This window comes from Cupressus sempervirens, chromosome 9 (assembly GCF_028749045.1).
Source record: "Cupressus sempervirens isolate cs-2001-9-10 chromosome 9, ASM2874904v1, whole genome shotgun sequence".
Lineage (NCBI taxonomy): Eukaryota > Viridiplantae > Streptophyta > Pinopsida > Cupressales > Cupressaceae > Cupressus > Cupressus sempervirens.
In genome coordinates, this window is record NC_143126.1 from 311,292,139 (window position 1) to 311,310,138 (window position 18,000).

Genomic DNA, 18,000 nt, shown 5'->3' on the forward strand with positions numbered 1-18,000 from the left:
CATCAAGGAGCTTCTTTTATCGGTGTGTATTCATCATTGAGGGGAGGTTACATTACTTCTCTTCACATATCTTCCTATAAGGATGATTCATTGTCTTTGGAGTTTGATTCACTTTCATACATGGACATCTTACCTTGTTTGCCACCTTCTTTTGGGCATCCACCAGATTGTCTTATGGCATCTACATTCATCAAGGACTTGTCAACATATGAGTAGACTTCAAAGGCACCATCCATATCATACTACATATGGATTCATCATCCATCTTCCTATCCACAATGGGAAGTATACTTGAACCTATAGTTGGTGTATTTTCTTCCTAAAGGGGGGAATGTTGTTTGTAGGCATTGGATACTTTTTTGTCTTCATGACATCCTTGTAGGAGATAATTCAATATAGGGGGATACCATCATGTATTTTTTCTTATGAGGATATATACTTGTACATGCATGATGTATGTCATACTAGGGGGGTCTTGATTAGTCCATCCTTGCATGCATCTTGTATTTCTTCATCTCTCTTTTTGGAGGAGGTTTTTCCCTTGAGGTTTCCCTCTTTCTCTATTTTTAGAGATATTGCATAGCATTGTATGTAGAGCATTGCATTTGTACATGGGTAGCTAACATGGCCTAGTAGCTGGGACCCACATTACGTCGTGCATTTAGCTTTGTGAGCTTAAGTGCATTACCCTAAGTTGCACTTAAGGGAGGGTGTTAGTGTAAATAATTAATTAGTATTACACTTTACTTAAGTTTACTTAGGATAATGCATTTTTATATTAGTTTTCATGTAGACACTTAGGAATATGCATAGACATATGAGTTGCCTTGTTGACAACACAAGAGTTAGCAACTTATTTGAGCACATGGTGTCTACAACATCTCTTTATGAGATACACCTATGTAAACTTATCCTCTCATCATCGCACAAACTCTTGTGCTCAATGGAGGATAATCCACCTTTGGTGGACATCTGTTGAGTTGTAATCCTTATCTCTTTGTTGAATCCTAGTCATTCTAGTTGCCTTTATATACAGGCACTTCTAGTGTGTATTCACCCAATCATCTGATATCCATTCTCATTTGATTCTCATTTGTCTCTCTTGTAATATCCACTAAGATTCTTGATCTTGGCATTGAATTATTGCCTTAGGAAAATTCTTACAGTTTCCTTTAAGGTTTTAATTATGGGAAATCAACTATGTATGCTTCCACTTTTACGGCATAGTAATATGTGTAGACACCTAAAAACCTTTCGAAAATAAAGTATTTTTATTTTTTGAAAAATTCCTGATGACATCATCATTTATTAATTAATTATTTATTTAATTAATTAATTTATTTTTATGTCATTAAATCCCTTTATCTTAATTAAAAATATTTAATTAAGGAATCCCTCCCAAAAATGTTTAAATCTTATTTAAACATTATTTCCTTATTTATTAATTATTTAATTAATAAATTGACCAAAAAACCCAAAATAAATAAACAAATTATTTTTTGCCCAAAACTTGGCCAATTTTCTTAAGACCACTCACCTCTTCCAAAATCTTCTAATCCTTCTTTAATTTTGATTAAAGGCTAATCCCATCATTTCCTGCCCCTAATCCCAACTCAAAATATTTAATTAAGATTAAATATTAATCCTCATGTTTATTAAAAAAGTTTTAATAAATATCTCCTCAACCCAAACCCTTGAAATAAATAAAACTTTATTTATTTCTTAAAAATCTAATTTATCCTCATCCTAAGAAGTTCTAGACTCTTCTAGAAAGTCTTCATCCTCATCCTAGGAAGTTCTAGACTATTCTAGAAAGTCTTTATCCTCATCCAAAGTTTAGACTCTTCTAGAAGATGTCTTTAAACCTAATCCTAATCCCCTCCTAACCTTGTCACATTCTCTAAACATGGGTTAAGACTTACTAACCCAAGCCAAAGTTAACAAATATCTCCTCCTTCACCCACCCTCATTAAATGCCATCCACTTGCCTATCCCTAAGCTAATCCTAAACCATCCTAATCCATCCTCTAATCATTTGCACAATCCTAAGCAAGCTTAAAACCTTCCTAATCAAGCCCAAGTCGAAATTTCTCTCATCTCCTTCAAAATATCCCAACCATAAAACTTTATGAAGCCCACTAGGCCATAAATGACTCTTCCAAGCCCTTTTATTGCTCTTACAAGCCATTATGAGGGTCTTTATGAAGATTTTATCCCTTGAGCCTCCTTTGTTAACTCATCCTTCCCCTTTCCTCCATCCTCTCACCCTGTGACATGTGTCACTCCTTGATTGGCTGTAAGGAAGTACAATCCATGTGCTCTCCTCTCATGCAATCTGAGCCCTCCATGAGCTTTTTCCCATCCTTGCATCTTAACCCTCAATCCCTCAAGCCTCTTGCCTATTTAAGAAATCCTCTCCCAAGCCATTTTAACACAATCCATGAAGTAAAGTCATAATGCTATTTTAAGAAGCCATTTTACATCAAAACCATACACTCACACCCAAATTTCAAATCCATTTGAAGCTCTTTTTGAAGCATAAAGCTTGAGCATACATCCTATCTATTTAGACAAAGCTACTCAACAAGAGAGCTTCTCATTGAGAGAGCCCATTAATGGCTCATTATTCTCAATTGAGAGCTCATCTTAGTCTATCTTGAAGTTTATGAATTTTGTTTAGTTTGTAGAAGCTTTATTTAAATTTGGTTTCTATTAGCATACTAACATTGCTCATATACATTTTGGCACGCCCAGTGGGACCTCGCATGGGTCATCTTCATTAGCTTTTTTAGTCAAGTTTTGTATGTCATTTGCTAATTTTGACTAATTTTTCTTGTTTTTGTGATTGGTAGGATTGTATAAATTAGTTTTGTAGGTCCACATGAGCATGAAGAAGACAAAGGAACTCATAGTCTATCTCATAGTATTTGCAGATTTTTCAAGCTTATAGGTGGACAAAGCACTTGGAATTCTTCTTCCTCTTCTTGTCTATATTCTTCTTATTCCATCTACTTCTTCTTCTTCTTCTTGTGGGAGATCTTGGCCATTTTTTTTTAAGGAAGCAAAATCATAAACACTTCTTTTTAATGCTTAAAATGAACCCCCAAATCATACTTAAATCCATTAAAAAATTAAAAATTTGCAAAAAAGAAAAAATCTTTTAACAAGTGAAACTAAACCAATCCAATCATTTTCATCCTTGCAACATCAAGGTTTTAGATGCATTCATTCAAAGTTAGGAACACTTCATTTTTGGGAATTTAAAAAGAACTTCAAGTTTCCATTTCAAAAGGTTCAAAATTAACACTAAGTGCACACTAAAATCTAAATCAAACTCAAAGCATCAATCAAAGATAAAATGAACCTCATTTGCAAATATTTTAAAGTTCTTTTAAAAATCTCATGAAAACTAAGAGTCCTAAATGGTTGCCAAAAATTGTCCTAAAAGCTTTGTTATTGGTTCCAAACAAATGTCTTGTTGCAAAATCTTGAATGTTTTTTAGGTTTTTCATGCATCAAAACAATCTAGGAATATCATTTTTGGGCTTAAAATATGCAAACTAGAACACAAAATCTTGAATGAAAACCAAAGTCCAAAGAGTCATTTTCACTTTTGAGTCCAAAGCAATCTTGAATGATCTAAGGTTAAAACAAAGCTCTTCAAAGTTCTTAAAACAACACACAAAATCTCAATCTTGAATGCTCAAAGGAAAAAACTTGAATGTTTAATCACTTGTCTTTGAATGCATGTTGCTAAAATCACTCTTGAGTGCCATGGATTAAAATCAAGTTTTTTTTTTTTTATGAATGCATGATTAAAACAACAAATCCAATCTTGAATGCCATAGATCAAATAATCATCTTTTGGGGCATAAAAAGAATCCACATTTTTGAAATCTTCTAAGTTATAAAAACTAATAAAGACGCTTTGAGTAAGTTTGTATTTGGACTCACCCTCTTTAATCACCATCAATTTAACCATTGGTTGCAATCTCAGCGTCATCTATGGGGATGGGTCTACCTAAGAGGGTGTTAAGTTCTCCACAAAGATCAAACTCCACTCACTTGGGTCTTTAGTGGTTTTTCTAAGTTAGAAAACTCCTTGAGTGTGCATTAATCTCGCTCACACTTCATTTGGGCATAAAAATTGGACAAATCTTGACATGGAGGGCCTTCAGGCACGCGCTTGGCAATTGAGTTTCACACATCTTTGTTTTGGGCTTAAAACAAACTCACACTCAATCTTGAATGCCTAACAATCAATGAACATTGCATAGTTTGGACGCATTTTCAATGACGCTTGCATTTCTTATGTTGACGATCTCTCAACTTTCGTTATGCTGACAATGTTGTCAAATTGGAATGAACATTGTATGCCATAATCACAAGTGTCTTCAATCATAGCTTACAAAATCTAAATCATCAATTGGAATAAACGTGTGTCTTTTAAAGCCCAAGATCATGTATGTGGTCTTGTTTTACACTTTTTAGGAGGCCTCCTTGGGGATTTCATCACCCCTTGGGATGACCTCCACTCCAGCATTTCGACGGAGTATAAAAATTGGGAGGTGAATCCAAAGACACCTCTCTTGGAATCAAGATTTTGTCACTCGGGCTAAGCCTCAAGGAACTTTATACCCTTGAGAAGTCAAAGAGGAGAAGTGAGTTACTGCTCCTCTCGGCTATGTGACATCTTTTTGGTTTCATCTACGGATTTGGGCCTCACGTACCTTGTGTATATCGAGGACTCCCTAGCTATAACAAATTTCATCCTTGTAGAAAGCTTCCTAGGATGTTGGTGTGTTTGACGTACTTGCTCCAAAATTGTGTCTGCTTTTTTGTCCATAGCTTTTGAATGAATGATTTCCAACTTTGGTCAAAATCCCAAAAAAAAAAAATCTCCTAGCTCAAGGCATACTTAGCGTAGTCATTGCCTCATCAGAAAATCATCCAAGCTCCCCCACTGCAACCGAATCTATCTAGTTACTTGCTTTAGAACAATCCCAAATCCAAAGTCTCTCCAAATCATCCCCCCTACCCAGCTAGCAACCCAATCCAAAATCACACCCAAGCCTTTAGAGAGTTGTTTTCATTCTGCTAGAATTTTCTATCCAATCAATCTGACCAATCCACCAACCTCACCAAGGTTATCCCTTTGACAGAGCTTTGTCTAGGGTAATCTAGCTTTGTCACTTGTTATCCCTCATCACCTTGAGCTAAAGGTTGGGATCCATAAGTGGTCAATCTCGTGTCATGCCCATAGGATCATTAGTCTATCCTTAAGTTGACACAATCTCCACTAATCTAGCGCATAGGAAAGCAAAACTCTCACTTTTTGACAGCATGCCCTTGAAGTCTTCCATCCATAGGAAAGCCAAAAATCTCTAGCCAATCCTCCTTAGGTCTGTCATACAGCTTTGACTCTCCCTAGGAAATCCTTCATCAGCCAATCCAAAGTCTGTGCTTAATCCAAATCCAACCATGAGCTTTCGTGTTCATCCATATGCAAGACCCCATCCCCATCCGACTCATCATCAAAACATGAAATCCCAAACCTATCATGATGTGTTCAGTTGTATTGTCCTTGCTCCTGCCACCTCCTATTCCAATGATGATAAAAATCTTGTTGACTATGATGGGTATATTGAAAGCCTTAGAAACATTCCCCTAAGCATCCTACAAAATCCATGCATTCTTCCAAACTATCTAGTCATGCCATCTAATATCCTAGCTTCTCCTCCATCACCCAATCAACCAAGCTTCCAATCTTCCACCCCCATCACACTAGCTATTCCTGTCAATCCACCTCCACCTCCGACACACGAGTCTCCAAGGAATCTCCTAGAGGAAATACAAGAAAAGTCACCTCCAGCAGTTGATAAGCCATGTCATCTAATCCAACCATGTGAAGTAGTCAATAATGAAGCTTCCCCATCTATAATATCACCTCCATCTCCCATAGCTATCATCCCCATACCATCCATCAAATTGCTTAAAATCCTTCCACTTCCCGCAAGCATCAAAATCCCACCATCTTTCAAAACCCTCCAAATCCTATCCACATCACCTCCAAGCATTTCCCAAATCTCTCATAATGACCCTTATGCATCCATCTTCTACTCACCCATCTCCACTACTAAATCTCCCATCTATCCATCCGCTGCCTTTGAAGAGTCCATCCCTTCACCTCCTATCGCACCATCCACTCCAAACCAATCCTATCAAGATCCTAACCAAAAGCATGTTGACATTCCCCAAAGCATAAATGAAGATATCATCGTACCATGTCTTCCATCCATAGTGCAGTCACTATCCCCTCCATCTCCAAAACCTCAAGCCATACCTCCTCTACTGCAGGATATCTTTTCATCCCATCAGCTAAATCAAGATCCTATCCTACCATCTCCTCCACTCCATGCTTCCATCTTACCACCTATCCAAGCTATTTCACCATCTATAATATACCCTCTTGGTTCACTTACATTCATCCATAGTGGCCTCCTCTCAGCAGAAGAATTAAGAATAATATCTCCCTATTGTAGTACATCTAATAAAGCACTTCCACCATTTTCTGCAAGCAAAAAGTATCCTCAGCTAGTTCAAATGCTCAATCGATGGCATTATCAAGGTCAAGGTTTAGGACCACAAGAGCAAGGAATCAGAAAGCCTATTATTGCACAAAAAAATCTAGGATTTCATGGTCTTGGATATGTATCCAAAGGCTCACCATCTAAAGGTGTTGGTACACCACACCCCCAAACCAAGCCTATCTCCAAACCCCCCATGCTAGCCTCCCATCACTCCTTCAAGAAATCTTATGTTATCCCCCATCCACCATCTTTGCAACCTAAAACAACCTACCATATCCCCCCTTCATCCGCTAAATCCATTTTGGGTCCCTATGTCCCAAAATCTACCATCCTCCATCCTCCTATCAGCCATCATTCAAATCATATTCCCTCCATTCCTATGCAAGATCAGCAAAGGCACATATCAAGGCACATCATCCATCATCATCCCCCTACACGCTCTCCCATATCCTCTCCATCTCACAAAGCTTCTCCTAACCATCTTCCCAAAGCTTACCATCTATCCGTTCAGCTACCACCAACCTTAGCATTGTCCCCATCATCATCATTGGATGCATCTTGTCAAATCCATATCTTTCGTTATCACCTCATCCTTAGCTTCTGCCTCTTGCACCAAATTGAGCCATCCCGCTATCCTCTCATCCTGAGCTTTTTATCCATCTGTATCATACCTATCATTGGTTTGTTAGCTTGTACCATATCTTGATTAGCTCGCTTGTAAATATCTTGGTCCGTCAGCTTGTACATCCTCTTTAGCTTAGTACCATTGTATCTATCCAGCTTTTGTGTTAGTTCCTCCTTGATCAACATCTTGCACACATCGCACATCTTGGTTAGCTATTCCAATGCATCCTTTAGCTAGATCTCTTGTTACCAAAGTGTTATCCTTCTTAGTTCAACTTGCCAGATGCATCACTCACCCAGATCCATCGGCTTAGGTGCTCTCTGATAGATCCTTGTAGGATATAGCTTTCCTCATTTCTGATCTTAGTCTATTAGTACCTCATCCTACCCATCTCGTTGGCTAACGGTTCTCTTTTGGATTTTCACTTTCTTTTGATTTGGAATCTTCCCTTTTGGGTCTTGAAGTATCTTTTCCAAGCAATCTTTTTGTTCCCTCCTCAAGGTTGCCACAATCTTCCATATCATGGTATGCTACGAATGGGGCACTCTGAGCGTACAGTCTTGATCAGGTCTTTTGTTTGTTTTTCTTTTCTGCTTGTGGGTTACCCAGTGTCGGTTCCACTCTGATTCTTTTGAGATTCATGTGTGATGTTGGGGCAATCCTTGCGTGTTTGTTTTGAGTCAGTCTGTCAGTCCTCTGGATGGTTGGTGACACGGTCTTGATGTTCTTGGTAACCTTGGCAATTAACCAACAGTCCTATAGAAAATCTAGTGCTCAACTACATGGTGGTACTTCTCTTTGAAGTATTCCCCTACTCAAAAAAGCTTCAATGGTTTCCCTTCATCTCCATTATCCCCCATCCATATCCAACATCTGTCTCTCCTACCCCAGCTTATGCATCAGTATCTCTTTGAATCACTCCTCACCTTTAGCTTTAGGGATCCACAATCCTAGTCTTAGGGATCCACCAATCCAAATCAATCCACCAAGCCTCATCTTTCGAGATCCACAATCCTAGTCTTAGGGATCTCTGAAACCCATCTTCCGCCAATCTGACTCTTTGAAATCCTGTTGCATCAACTTTTTAATCCCCTCATCCATCTCCCCATCCTGGATTCTTTTTATAGCACTCCGCTCCTTCATCCTCTGCAATCCCTGAGATCTTAAGCTTGCTTCCTCTTGTGCTTTTGATTCTCCCTTTATCATTCTCTCGTAGTGAGAGTTTGAGCTAACTAAACCTCTTCTCTTAAGCCAATCTGAGTTTTCTTGCTCATCTCGAATTCTTGTACTTTTCAAGAAGTCGTCGAGCCTCGCTTTCTCTCCCTGCCGCCTTCTTGAGGGGGCATCTTGCAGTCCATTCTCTCCTCTTCTACTCTAGCCTTGGGCATCTTATTTTCTTATCTTTGATGCCATGCCACTTGCGGCATCACATCAAAGAGGGGCAAAATGTAGACACCTAAAAACCTTTAGAAAATAAAGTATTTTTATTTTTTGAAAAATTTTTGATGACATCATCATTTATTAATTATTTATTTAATTAATTAATTTATTTATTTTTATGCCATTAAATCCCTTTATCTTAATTAAAAATATTTAATTAAGGAATCCCTCCCAAAAATGTTTAAATCTTATTTAAACATTATTTTCTTATTTATTAATTATTTAATTAATAAATCGACCAAAAAATTCAAAATAAATAAAAAATTTATTTTTTACCCAAAACTTGGCCAATTTCTTTAAGACCACTAACCTCTTCCAAAATCTTCTAATCCTTCTTTAATTTTGATTAAAGGCTAATCCCATCATTTCCTACCCCTAATCCCAACTCAAAATATTTAACTAAGATTAAATATTAATCCTCATGTTTATTAAAAAAATTTTAATAAATATCTCCTCAACCCAAACCCTTGAAATAAATAAAACTTTATTTATTTCCTAAAAATCTAATTTATCCTCATCCTAAGAAGTTCTAGACTCTTCTAAAAAGTATTCATCCTCATCCTAGGAAGTTCTAGACTATTCTAGAAAGTCTTTATCCTCATCCAAAGTTTAGACTCTTCTAGAAGATGTCTTTAAACCTAATCCTAATCCCCTCCTAACCTTGTCACATTCTCTAAACATGGGTTAAGACTTACTAACCCAAGCCAAAGTTAACAAATATCTCCTCCTTCACCCACCCTCATTAAATGCCATCCACTTGTCTATCCTTAAGCTAATCCTAAACCATCCTAATCCATCCTCTAATCATTTGCACAGTCCTAAGCAAGCATAAAACCTTCCTAATCAAGCCCAAGTCGAAATTCCTCTCATCTCCTTCAAAATATCCCAACCATAAAACTTTATGAAGCCCACTAGGCCATAAATGACTCTTCCAAGCCCTTTTATTGCTCTTACAAGCCATTATAAGGGTCTTTATGAAGATTTTATCCCTTGAACCTCCTTTGTTGACTCATTCTTCCCCTTTCCTCCATCTTCTCACCTTGTGACATGTGTCACTCCCTGATTGGCTGTAAGGAAGCACAATCCATGTGCTCTCCTCTCATGCAATCTGAGCCCTCCATGAGCTTTTTCCCATCCTTGCATCTTAGCCCTCAATCCCTCAAGCCTCTTGCCTATTTAAGGAATCCTCTCCCAAGCCATTTTAACACAATCCATGAAGTAAAGTCATAATGCCATTTTAAGAAGCCATTTTACATCAAAACCATACACTCACACCAAAATTCCAACTCCATTTGAAGCCCTTTTTGAAGCATAAAGCTTGAGCATACATCCTATCTATTTAGACAAAGCTACTCAACAAGAGAGCTTCTCATTGAGAGAGCCCATTAATGGCTCATTATTCTCAATTGAGAGCTCATCTTAGTCTATCTTGAAGTTTATGAATTTTTTTTAGTTTGTAGAAGCTTTATTTAAATTTGGTTTCTATTAGCATACTAACATTGCTCATATACAATATGCACTTGTACTTGCTTATTAGAAGTTGTTAAAGGAATTATTAGATACAGGATGTGCATACTGATCTCAAATAACTTTATGTGGTGCTCTCATTTCCTTTTATTTTTTAGCATCTACAGGAGGTAAGATAAAGATTCCATCTTTTTAAATTTGATAGGATTTCATACTTAGCCTAATTTTAGGGTAACTTTATGATTCAACATTTATCTTTCAGTGTGGTGTCTAATAGATGTGTGGTTGTAACCTTGAGCCCTTGTCTTTTGCATGACCATTTGAGGGTCTCTATAAACTATTCTTAATTATGTATTGGTTAGTTGGAAATGGACTTGTATATTTAACCATGCAAGGAACTGTTACTTTGCGCTTAAAAAGAACATCTTTTTTTGGGATTGATAGTTTAGTATTCCCCTTTTGGGACTGTGAAAGTTATCTCAATCTCACTTGGGTATTCTCTTGATTCATGTGACATTTGATTCTAAGTTATCACTTGGTGCTTGGGGGATCTTTGGAAGTGTTTGTTAGACTTCCTCCTGTGTAAGTGAACATGTGAGTTTAGCCACATTCCCTATTTTATTATCTTGATTAGATGTTTTGTTCTTGCACTTGGTTACTATATGTTGTTGTTAGTTAAGTAATCTTAAGAAAAAAATTATTTAGTGCATGTTTTATCCTTGTGATCCAAGGATCTTCAGGTGGGGCATTAAAAGTTCGATTTCTTCTGGCCCTTGTTGCTAATAATAATCATAACTTAACAAGATCTTGTTATAAGAATTCAAAATCAATTATTTTGGTTATATCAAAATGTGCACACACACTATGGACCTACCTAGAACTACCTAACTATTCAAGATTGGGAAACAAAATAATTTTTTTAAATCAAAATCCGAACACCTAATACCTACCTAGCACTAGCTAGTGAATGAGATGAGAAAACTAAATATGAGCACAAAATATAAGAGAATCTTCTCTTCTTATTACGTAAGCATCATTCAACAATCATTGCTGCCAAAATTATTGTGAGAATTATGTCACTATCATTGTCATGCCCTCATTCCTTGGGTTTTGGTGCCATTGATCTTCTAAAGGTTCATCAAATGAACTAAAATATGTTTTTTACGCTAAAGAGTATCTACACGTAATACATACCTAGCACTCTCTTGTGATTTAAGTTGAGAAGTGCAAATATGAACTTCTAACTAAAGAGTACACACGATCCCTACCCAACACTACTAGTGATCTAAGATAAGAAAACTATATATCATTTTCAATTAGGAGAGTACACATATGATACTTATATGACACTGCCTTGTTATTATTTAAAATGAGAAAATCAAATATGACCTTCAATAACTATTTCCTTGCCCTAACTAGGAGAGAGGACCCAGTACTTGAACACCCTAACTTCGCGCTTATCAAAACCCCACGTAAAAATTTCAAATCACTCCCAATTTTTTACAGTAGCTTACTTGGTGAGTCACCTACTTATAACTAAGGTTTCAAGTCCACATCCCCTGTTATGATGCCACATCAGCATGCTTTTTGCCAAGTTGTCCAAAATAGCCCAAAAAAAAAGTGAGACCAATCGTCGTGCATAAAGGGTACCCATAGTTGAACAGCTGATGTGGCATCACATCATTGGTTAATTTTTATAACTAAAGGTACATTTTATTCAATTTTAGGTTGGTAGCATTGTACTAACAACTTTAAAGTCACAAGTATTGGTACAATGTTGTCAAAAGAATTGGACATTAAGTCAACAAGTGTAGGTATCAAGTGAACAACTCCATTCACAACTATTGGATCGCATTCAAATACTAGGTCCTCTTCCCTAATGATGTTAATGATTTAAGATGAGAAAACAAAAACTCACTACAACGTTTAGAAAATCAATCATTTTGATTAAATCAAAATATACCGTGCATGTTACGGACCTACCTAGCACGACCTTAAAGCTGAAAACCAGATATATTATTTTAACATATAATACCTACTTAGCACTAGCTAGTGATTGAGATGAGAAAACCAGAACTGAACACAGAATGTGGAATAGTAGGTAGCGACTGGTAAAGGGAGATGTGTGAGATGGTTTACGCATGGGCGGCGGGAGCAGTGAATTGTTGGGAGCGTGGGATTAAATTAAGAGCATTTACTTTATGCATGGGGCAAGATTCTCATGGAATTTGCCATCAACCGCTACATTAATATTATCTACAAAGACTTAAAAGCAGGTTCCCTCCTTGTAGTGGCGGCAATGATTGTGGAATAATGCTTCACCATTCCACGCGGGAGGGACCTTCCTCTTTGTGATGTTAACGGCGACCGGGGAAAAGAAAAGTAAAACGAGAGGTTTAGAAGTTGTGAGAGTAAATAAACATGAAATATTAGACCATAACTTTGTTTATCTGCTGGAATCCACCGAATGGCAGGAGAGACAAAGGAGAATGTGACGTCATGGAGGTAGAAACATTCACGTGAAGAGAAGGTGCTAACATCTGTTCTCATTCTTACATTTTATAAAGCAATATTTGATGTTGATGTGATGGGGGTGTGGTGTTTGTTTCCTTGTTTCTATATAAGTGTCATTTCGGCAGAGCCTATCAATCAAATATTAGAGTCCCTTCCACCACAAGGCCTTTTGGCTTATTCTACGATGTCGGACTAAGGACAGAGGTCGAGCCAAACACAGATGCTGAGCTGATCTCCTACAAATATACCAAGGAGAGGGCTGCAGCATCATTTCTTTTGTTTTTGTCTTTGTTTCTGCCTCTCCTCCCTGTACTACTGCTCGGACACGTCTATAAACAACACTATTTCTCCGCCTGCCGCCCTTTGTCACATGATATTATTGCTGTCTCGACTTTGAAGTTGCTGCCATTGCTTGTCTCCATCTCCATTAATCAATCCATCAAAACTTAACCCACTATATATCATCACCCCCTCTGTCTCTCTCTTTCAGTGCCAACAACATGCCTTCCTTGTGCGATGCTTTCAGGAGCGTCCCCATGAGGGCGAAGAGTATGGAGCCTGACATCAATCTCATGAAGGAGGTTCCCGAATTGTATGTGTGGCCTCATGAAGACCAACTAGGCGCAGAGTCACATGGAACCCCCGTTGTAGACTTTGCCGGGGGTCGAGAGTTGGTGGTGGAGCAAGTGAGAGCCTCTTGTCGTGACTGCGCTGTCTTTCAGATTGTCAATCATGGTGTCGACAAGGAGCTCGTGGAGAGACTCAGCAAGCACAGCCAACGCTTGTTCTCGCTCCCACTCGACCAGAAGATGCTGGCCCGGAGGTCTCCCGATGGAACCACCGGCTATGGCGTCGTCCGAATCGCTAACTTCTTCTCCAAGCTCATGTGGTCCGAAGGCTTCACTTGCGTCGCCTCTCCCCTCCACCACGCTAAGCTCCTCTGGCCCCATGATTACCGCGACTTCTGGTATTCTTCTCTTTCATCCAACATCTCCTCTCCTCCTCTCCTCTCCTTGTTGTTTCTAGATTTGATTGTGTGAATTATCGATGTTTTCAATTGTGTCTGTGTGTCGGATCGTAGAATGTCAGGATATGTATAGATTGTAAATTTGATTCCAGACGTCTTCGTGCAGTCTCTAAGATTCGATCGTGAGCTATGGAATTTGATCTCCTCAACTCCCTTCCGTCATGCCAGCTTCTCAGAATTTGGCTTCGTTGCTTTTAGATTTGCTTGTATCGGATGTCTCAGAGTATGCTCAATCATTAGAAATTACATAATATGAGGAGATATAGAGAGATGCATATTCTGGATTTGATTGTGTGTCACACATCAAAGTTACGTGATCCACCATCAGGATGAGAAGAGCTAGAGGAGATAAATGATTTGCCAAAAATATGACACAAAATCAATCCAAAATATGCATCTCTTTACTATGACTGATTGTAGAAATATCTTCATGTGAATAACCAAAAGTTTTTTCTCAAAGATCTCATTTATTATTTCTAGATTTGATTGTCTGATTTTTTTTTTAAATCAATCTTTAGGATTGCAGATGTGTCCATTTACTCACTGACTGTTCAACTCCTCGTGACTCTTGACTTGATGGCTGTTGTGAATGTATAAATAGAAGCGTGTTGGACCACTATGAATATTTATTTTTGTCTTTCGAATTTCTGTTTTTCATTAATTTTTCTGCTTGTTTAAATTTACATTACATTTGTCTCTCCATTATGTTATATCTGCTGACATCACCCCAGCAAATTTCGATCATTCATTGGCTAGCCTCTAATGGCTCCAACACATTTTGGTGCTTGAATCGTTCCCACGCACTATTAATCTCTGTTTATATCAGTTGCTAAAACCACTACTATTAATCTCTGTTTATATCAATTGCTAAAACCATTTAAACATTCCGTATCACTATGTTTATGATAGCAATAGTGGCCTGAAATAACTAAAGTTCAAAGAAATATATATCCCCTGCTTCCATGCTTTACGTTTGTACCCTCACAAAGATGTTCCTATTACCGTTGCTTTGTTTCTGAGCCCTGAAATGGAGCTGTCGCTAATGTGGGTGACTGCAGGGGAGTTTGATTGAGCTGCTCTAGGCCGGCAATATATTCATCGTAAGAAAGACTGTTCTAGGCGTTACTATAAAACTACTTCCGGCCAATAGATTTTTGTTATGGGGGTTTACACACTTACAATCTTGGCCCAATTATTTTATTATAGAAATCATTTATTTCGTTGTCTCTAATTTTAAAATAGAATTATGGCTCAATTATTTTCTGAGAAATCATGTGCTCCTTTGTTTTTAGTTAACCTACAATTTCCATGTCTCATATTTGCATCACGACAAATACCATTTACCAATTTTAGCTTATTGTTAGAAACCTTCTCCACCAATGAAATACAAGTTTAGAATATCATTGCGGAAACGGTAAACAGCAGTCATAAAGTGGAATGTACATGTTTTTGCAACAGTCCAAGTGAGGAATAACAAGGAGGACGAATTGCCTGGCAAAAGTAGTAGCGCAAATCCCCAAAAATAAAAGGCCTAGATCCAGTCCGGAGAACTAGGAATGAACGTACATTTTTGGACTCACCCAAAACTTTATATCGTGCGGCACACTAGCTAGAACTAGATTCTTTGACAACTTTATAACTTTTAGAACTAGACTGTTTAAGAGTACTTTTTTCACTTTTACCAAGCTGATGAGCATGGTGTCCGTGTATGTATGTTTTACAGCGAGGCGGTGGAGGAGTACGAAAGGGCAATGGAAAAGCTTGCAAGGAAGCTGTTCTCGGTGATACTGGAAAGCCTTGGAATAAAGGAAAGGCAGTATAGGAGATGGTGCGAAGAAGGGCAAGGATGCGGAGGAGCATTGCAAATGAATCATTATCCATCGAGCCCATGCCCATCTCAGACAATGGGCATGGCGCCTCACACTGACTCCGCCCTCTTAACAATCCTCTGCCAGGGCGCCATTGAAGGCCTTCAAGTTAAACGCTCACACGGCGCTTGGACGCTTGTCCCTGCCATCCCCGATGCCTTTGTTGTTAACATTGGTGATCTCCTACAGGTATACAATCACATGTCTACACACACACAATGTTGTCTTTTGTTATCTTTGGATTAGATTGTGTGAGAATCTTTTGTCAATGTTTGGAATCACATTCCTTGATCTATTCTCATTGGAATAACAATTTGATGATGGAGTATCATAGAGCTATCTTAAATTTGGATCGGGTCACATTCTGTGATTCGTCACCATCAGAATATTCTTATTTTGACGATGATTGATCACAAAGTACATTCATACCAATGTTTTTGGATCTCACTCCGTAATCTATTACTAAAAGTTTTCCTGTCAATGTTTGGAATGGCATTCCATGATCCATCATCATCAGAATAACAAATTGATGATGATGGACCATGGAATGTGATCTATAACTTGGATTGAGTCATACTTCATTATCCATCACCATCACAATATTATTATTTGGAGGATGATGATGGATCACAAACTATGTTCATATTAATGTTTTCAATGTCATTATGAAAACCATAGTTGTCAAAAATATTAGCACTATTTCATGTAAGTGTGATCCAAACCTTTGATATGGATCATGAAGTGCAATCTAAAACATTGATATGTAGGATTGCATTTCATGATTCATCATTTTGAAGATAACATGGAATGTGAAATGGAACATTGATATGGATAGTATTCTATGATCTATCATCTTCTAGATATTATTATCTTGATGACAATGGATCATAGAGTGCGGTCCAAAATATTGTTGAGGATCACACTATGATCCAGCATTTAAACTCCAATGATAGTGGATCATAAAATGTGTTTCGAAACTTTGATGTTAAATTTCTCGCACAATTGTAAACTACTCTAGAAACAACAACGATTGACACTTACCAGCTCTAAGAGATGATTTAACTAATTAGTGGAATGATTTACAGGTTGTAAGCAATGGGAGATACAAGAGCGTTGTTCACCGAGTAGTAAACAATAGCAAGGATCGGTTGTCGACGGCATACATATGGGGGCCTCCGTTGAGTGAAGTTATAGGCCCTGCAAAGGAGCTAGTGGATTCCAAACATCCTCCCTTGTACAGATCACTCACATGGCATGAATATCTAGTAGCGCGAGCCAAACATTTCAGTACAGCTCTTCAATTATTCAGCACTTGACTAGAAATCTTCCTCCTTTTTCTAATATGTGATGTTTAAGCCATCCCTTCTTTAGCCCCCTATAGACTACACTAGGCCTGAGAGAATGACGTCTTTCTTTTTTGGAGCTTCCCGGCGAAATGTGTAAAAAGTGACCAAGTTTACCTCACGGGGATTTTGGGAAGATTATGAAGTATTTTTGTCGCCAACAACGCCTTTGTCTTTTGCGTCCCTTATGGCTCGTGTGTTTATAGTCAAAGCATTGTATATTGCTAGTTGTGCGGTACAAATTTTGCGAGGATCTAGTGATGTTGCCTTCCTTTTGTCTTTTACTTAGAATTTACGAGGCAAACAAGTGAGGGAGGCAATGGACAATGTACTTTGTCAAATCTCTAGAAAAGTCATCTTCGTCATCATCCATTGCAGTACATATTCTTCTCTCTTCTGTTTTCATTATAAATGTGCACACATACGCCAATGCTTACTGCATTTGCTTTAAGATAATCGGACAAAAGACAAGCGCGTCTCCATCACTCCATTTGATGTTCACAAGAATAATGTATTTAGGGACCTAACATTTGTATGAAAGTTAAAAAGAAGCCGGCCCATGATAATGCTTGGCACATGAACCTCTTATCATGTGGGATCACACTAATCGTTATATTTACTTACCACAAGCACGAGCAAGAACTTGCTGCCCATTGAGAAAAAGAAAAATAACTACTTGGCACTTAAAATATTCACATTTACGTACTTATGCAAAGATAAATTGATAAAAAAATTGGCATTCCGGTATTGTGCTCATATCATATCATATCATATGTTTAAATGGTATACGCATGAAATGGGAGAGGATACTATCATTTATTTATTACTTTCATTTGGATGGTAAAGTTTGCAATGAAAGTCAAGATGTCGCATTTTTTTATATAATAATTTTATATAATAATAGTACAATTTTGTTTGGTAACGTTTGGAATGAAACAAAGATAACATATTTTATTTAAATCATTTACATTATTATGAAATTATACTTAAATGGCAAAAAATTGAAATGGAATATGAGATATTATATTTTATTTATATTTTGCAATAAAAAACATGTATGTTTCTTATGAACCATTTATTTTTATAAAAGATTAAGATTGATGTTTAGTTTTTTCTACTATTAATA

General features: G+C 37.5%; 1 protein-coding gene across 1 annotated transcript; it reads left to right on the top strand.

The window, feature by feature from the left end:
• Window positions 1–12,792: 12,792 nt before the first annotated feature.
• LOC149538631 (gibberellin 3-beta-dioxygenase 1-like) lies at window positions 12,793–17,384 on the top strand. Its single transcript, XM_089802889.1, has 3 exons — window positions 12,793–13,603; window positions 15,387–15,720; window positions 16,617–17,384. Exons 1-3 carry the CDS (start codon window positions 13,137–13,139, stop codon window positions 16,845–16,847), a joined length of 1,032 nt encoding a protein of 343 aa, XP_089659015.1. The 5' UTR covers window positions 12,793–13,136; the 3' UTR covers window positions 16,848–17,384.
• Window positions 17,385–18,000: the final 616 nt, after the last annotated feature.

Bases quoted from the DNA above. Each gene is read 5' to 3' on its own strand.
- LOC149538631 (XM_089802889.1), top strand. From the start codon at position 13,137: ATGCCTTCCTTGTGCGATGCTTTCAGGAGCGTCCCCATGAGGGCGAAG. The intron at 13,604-15,386 runs GTATTCTTCTCT...TATGTTTTACAG, and splicing joins CATGATTACCGCGACTTCTG to CGAGGCGGTGGAGGAGTACG. The intron at 15,721-16,616 runs GTATACAATCAC...AATGATTTACAG, and splicing joins ACATTGGTGATCTCCTACAG to GTTGTAAGCAATGGGAGATA.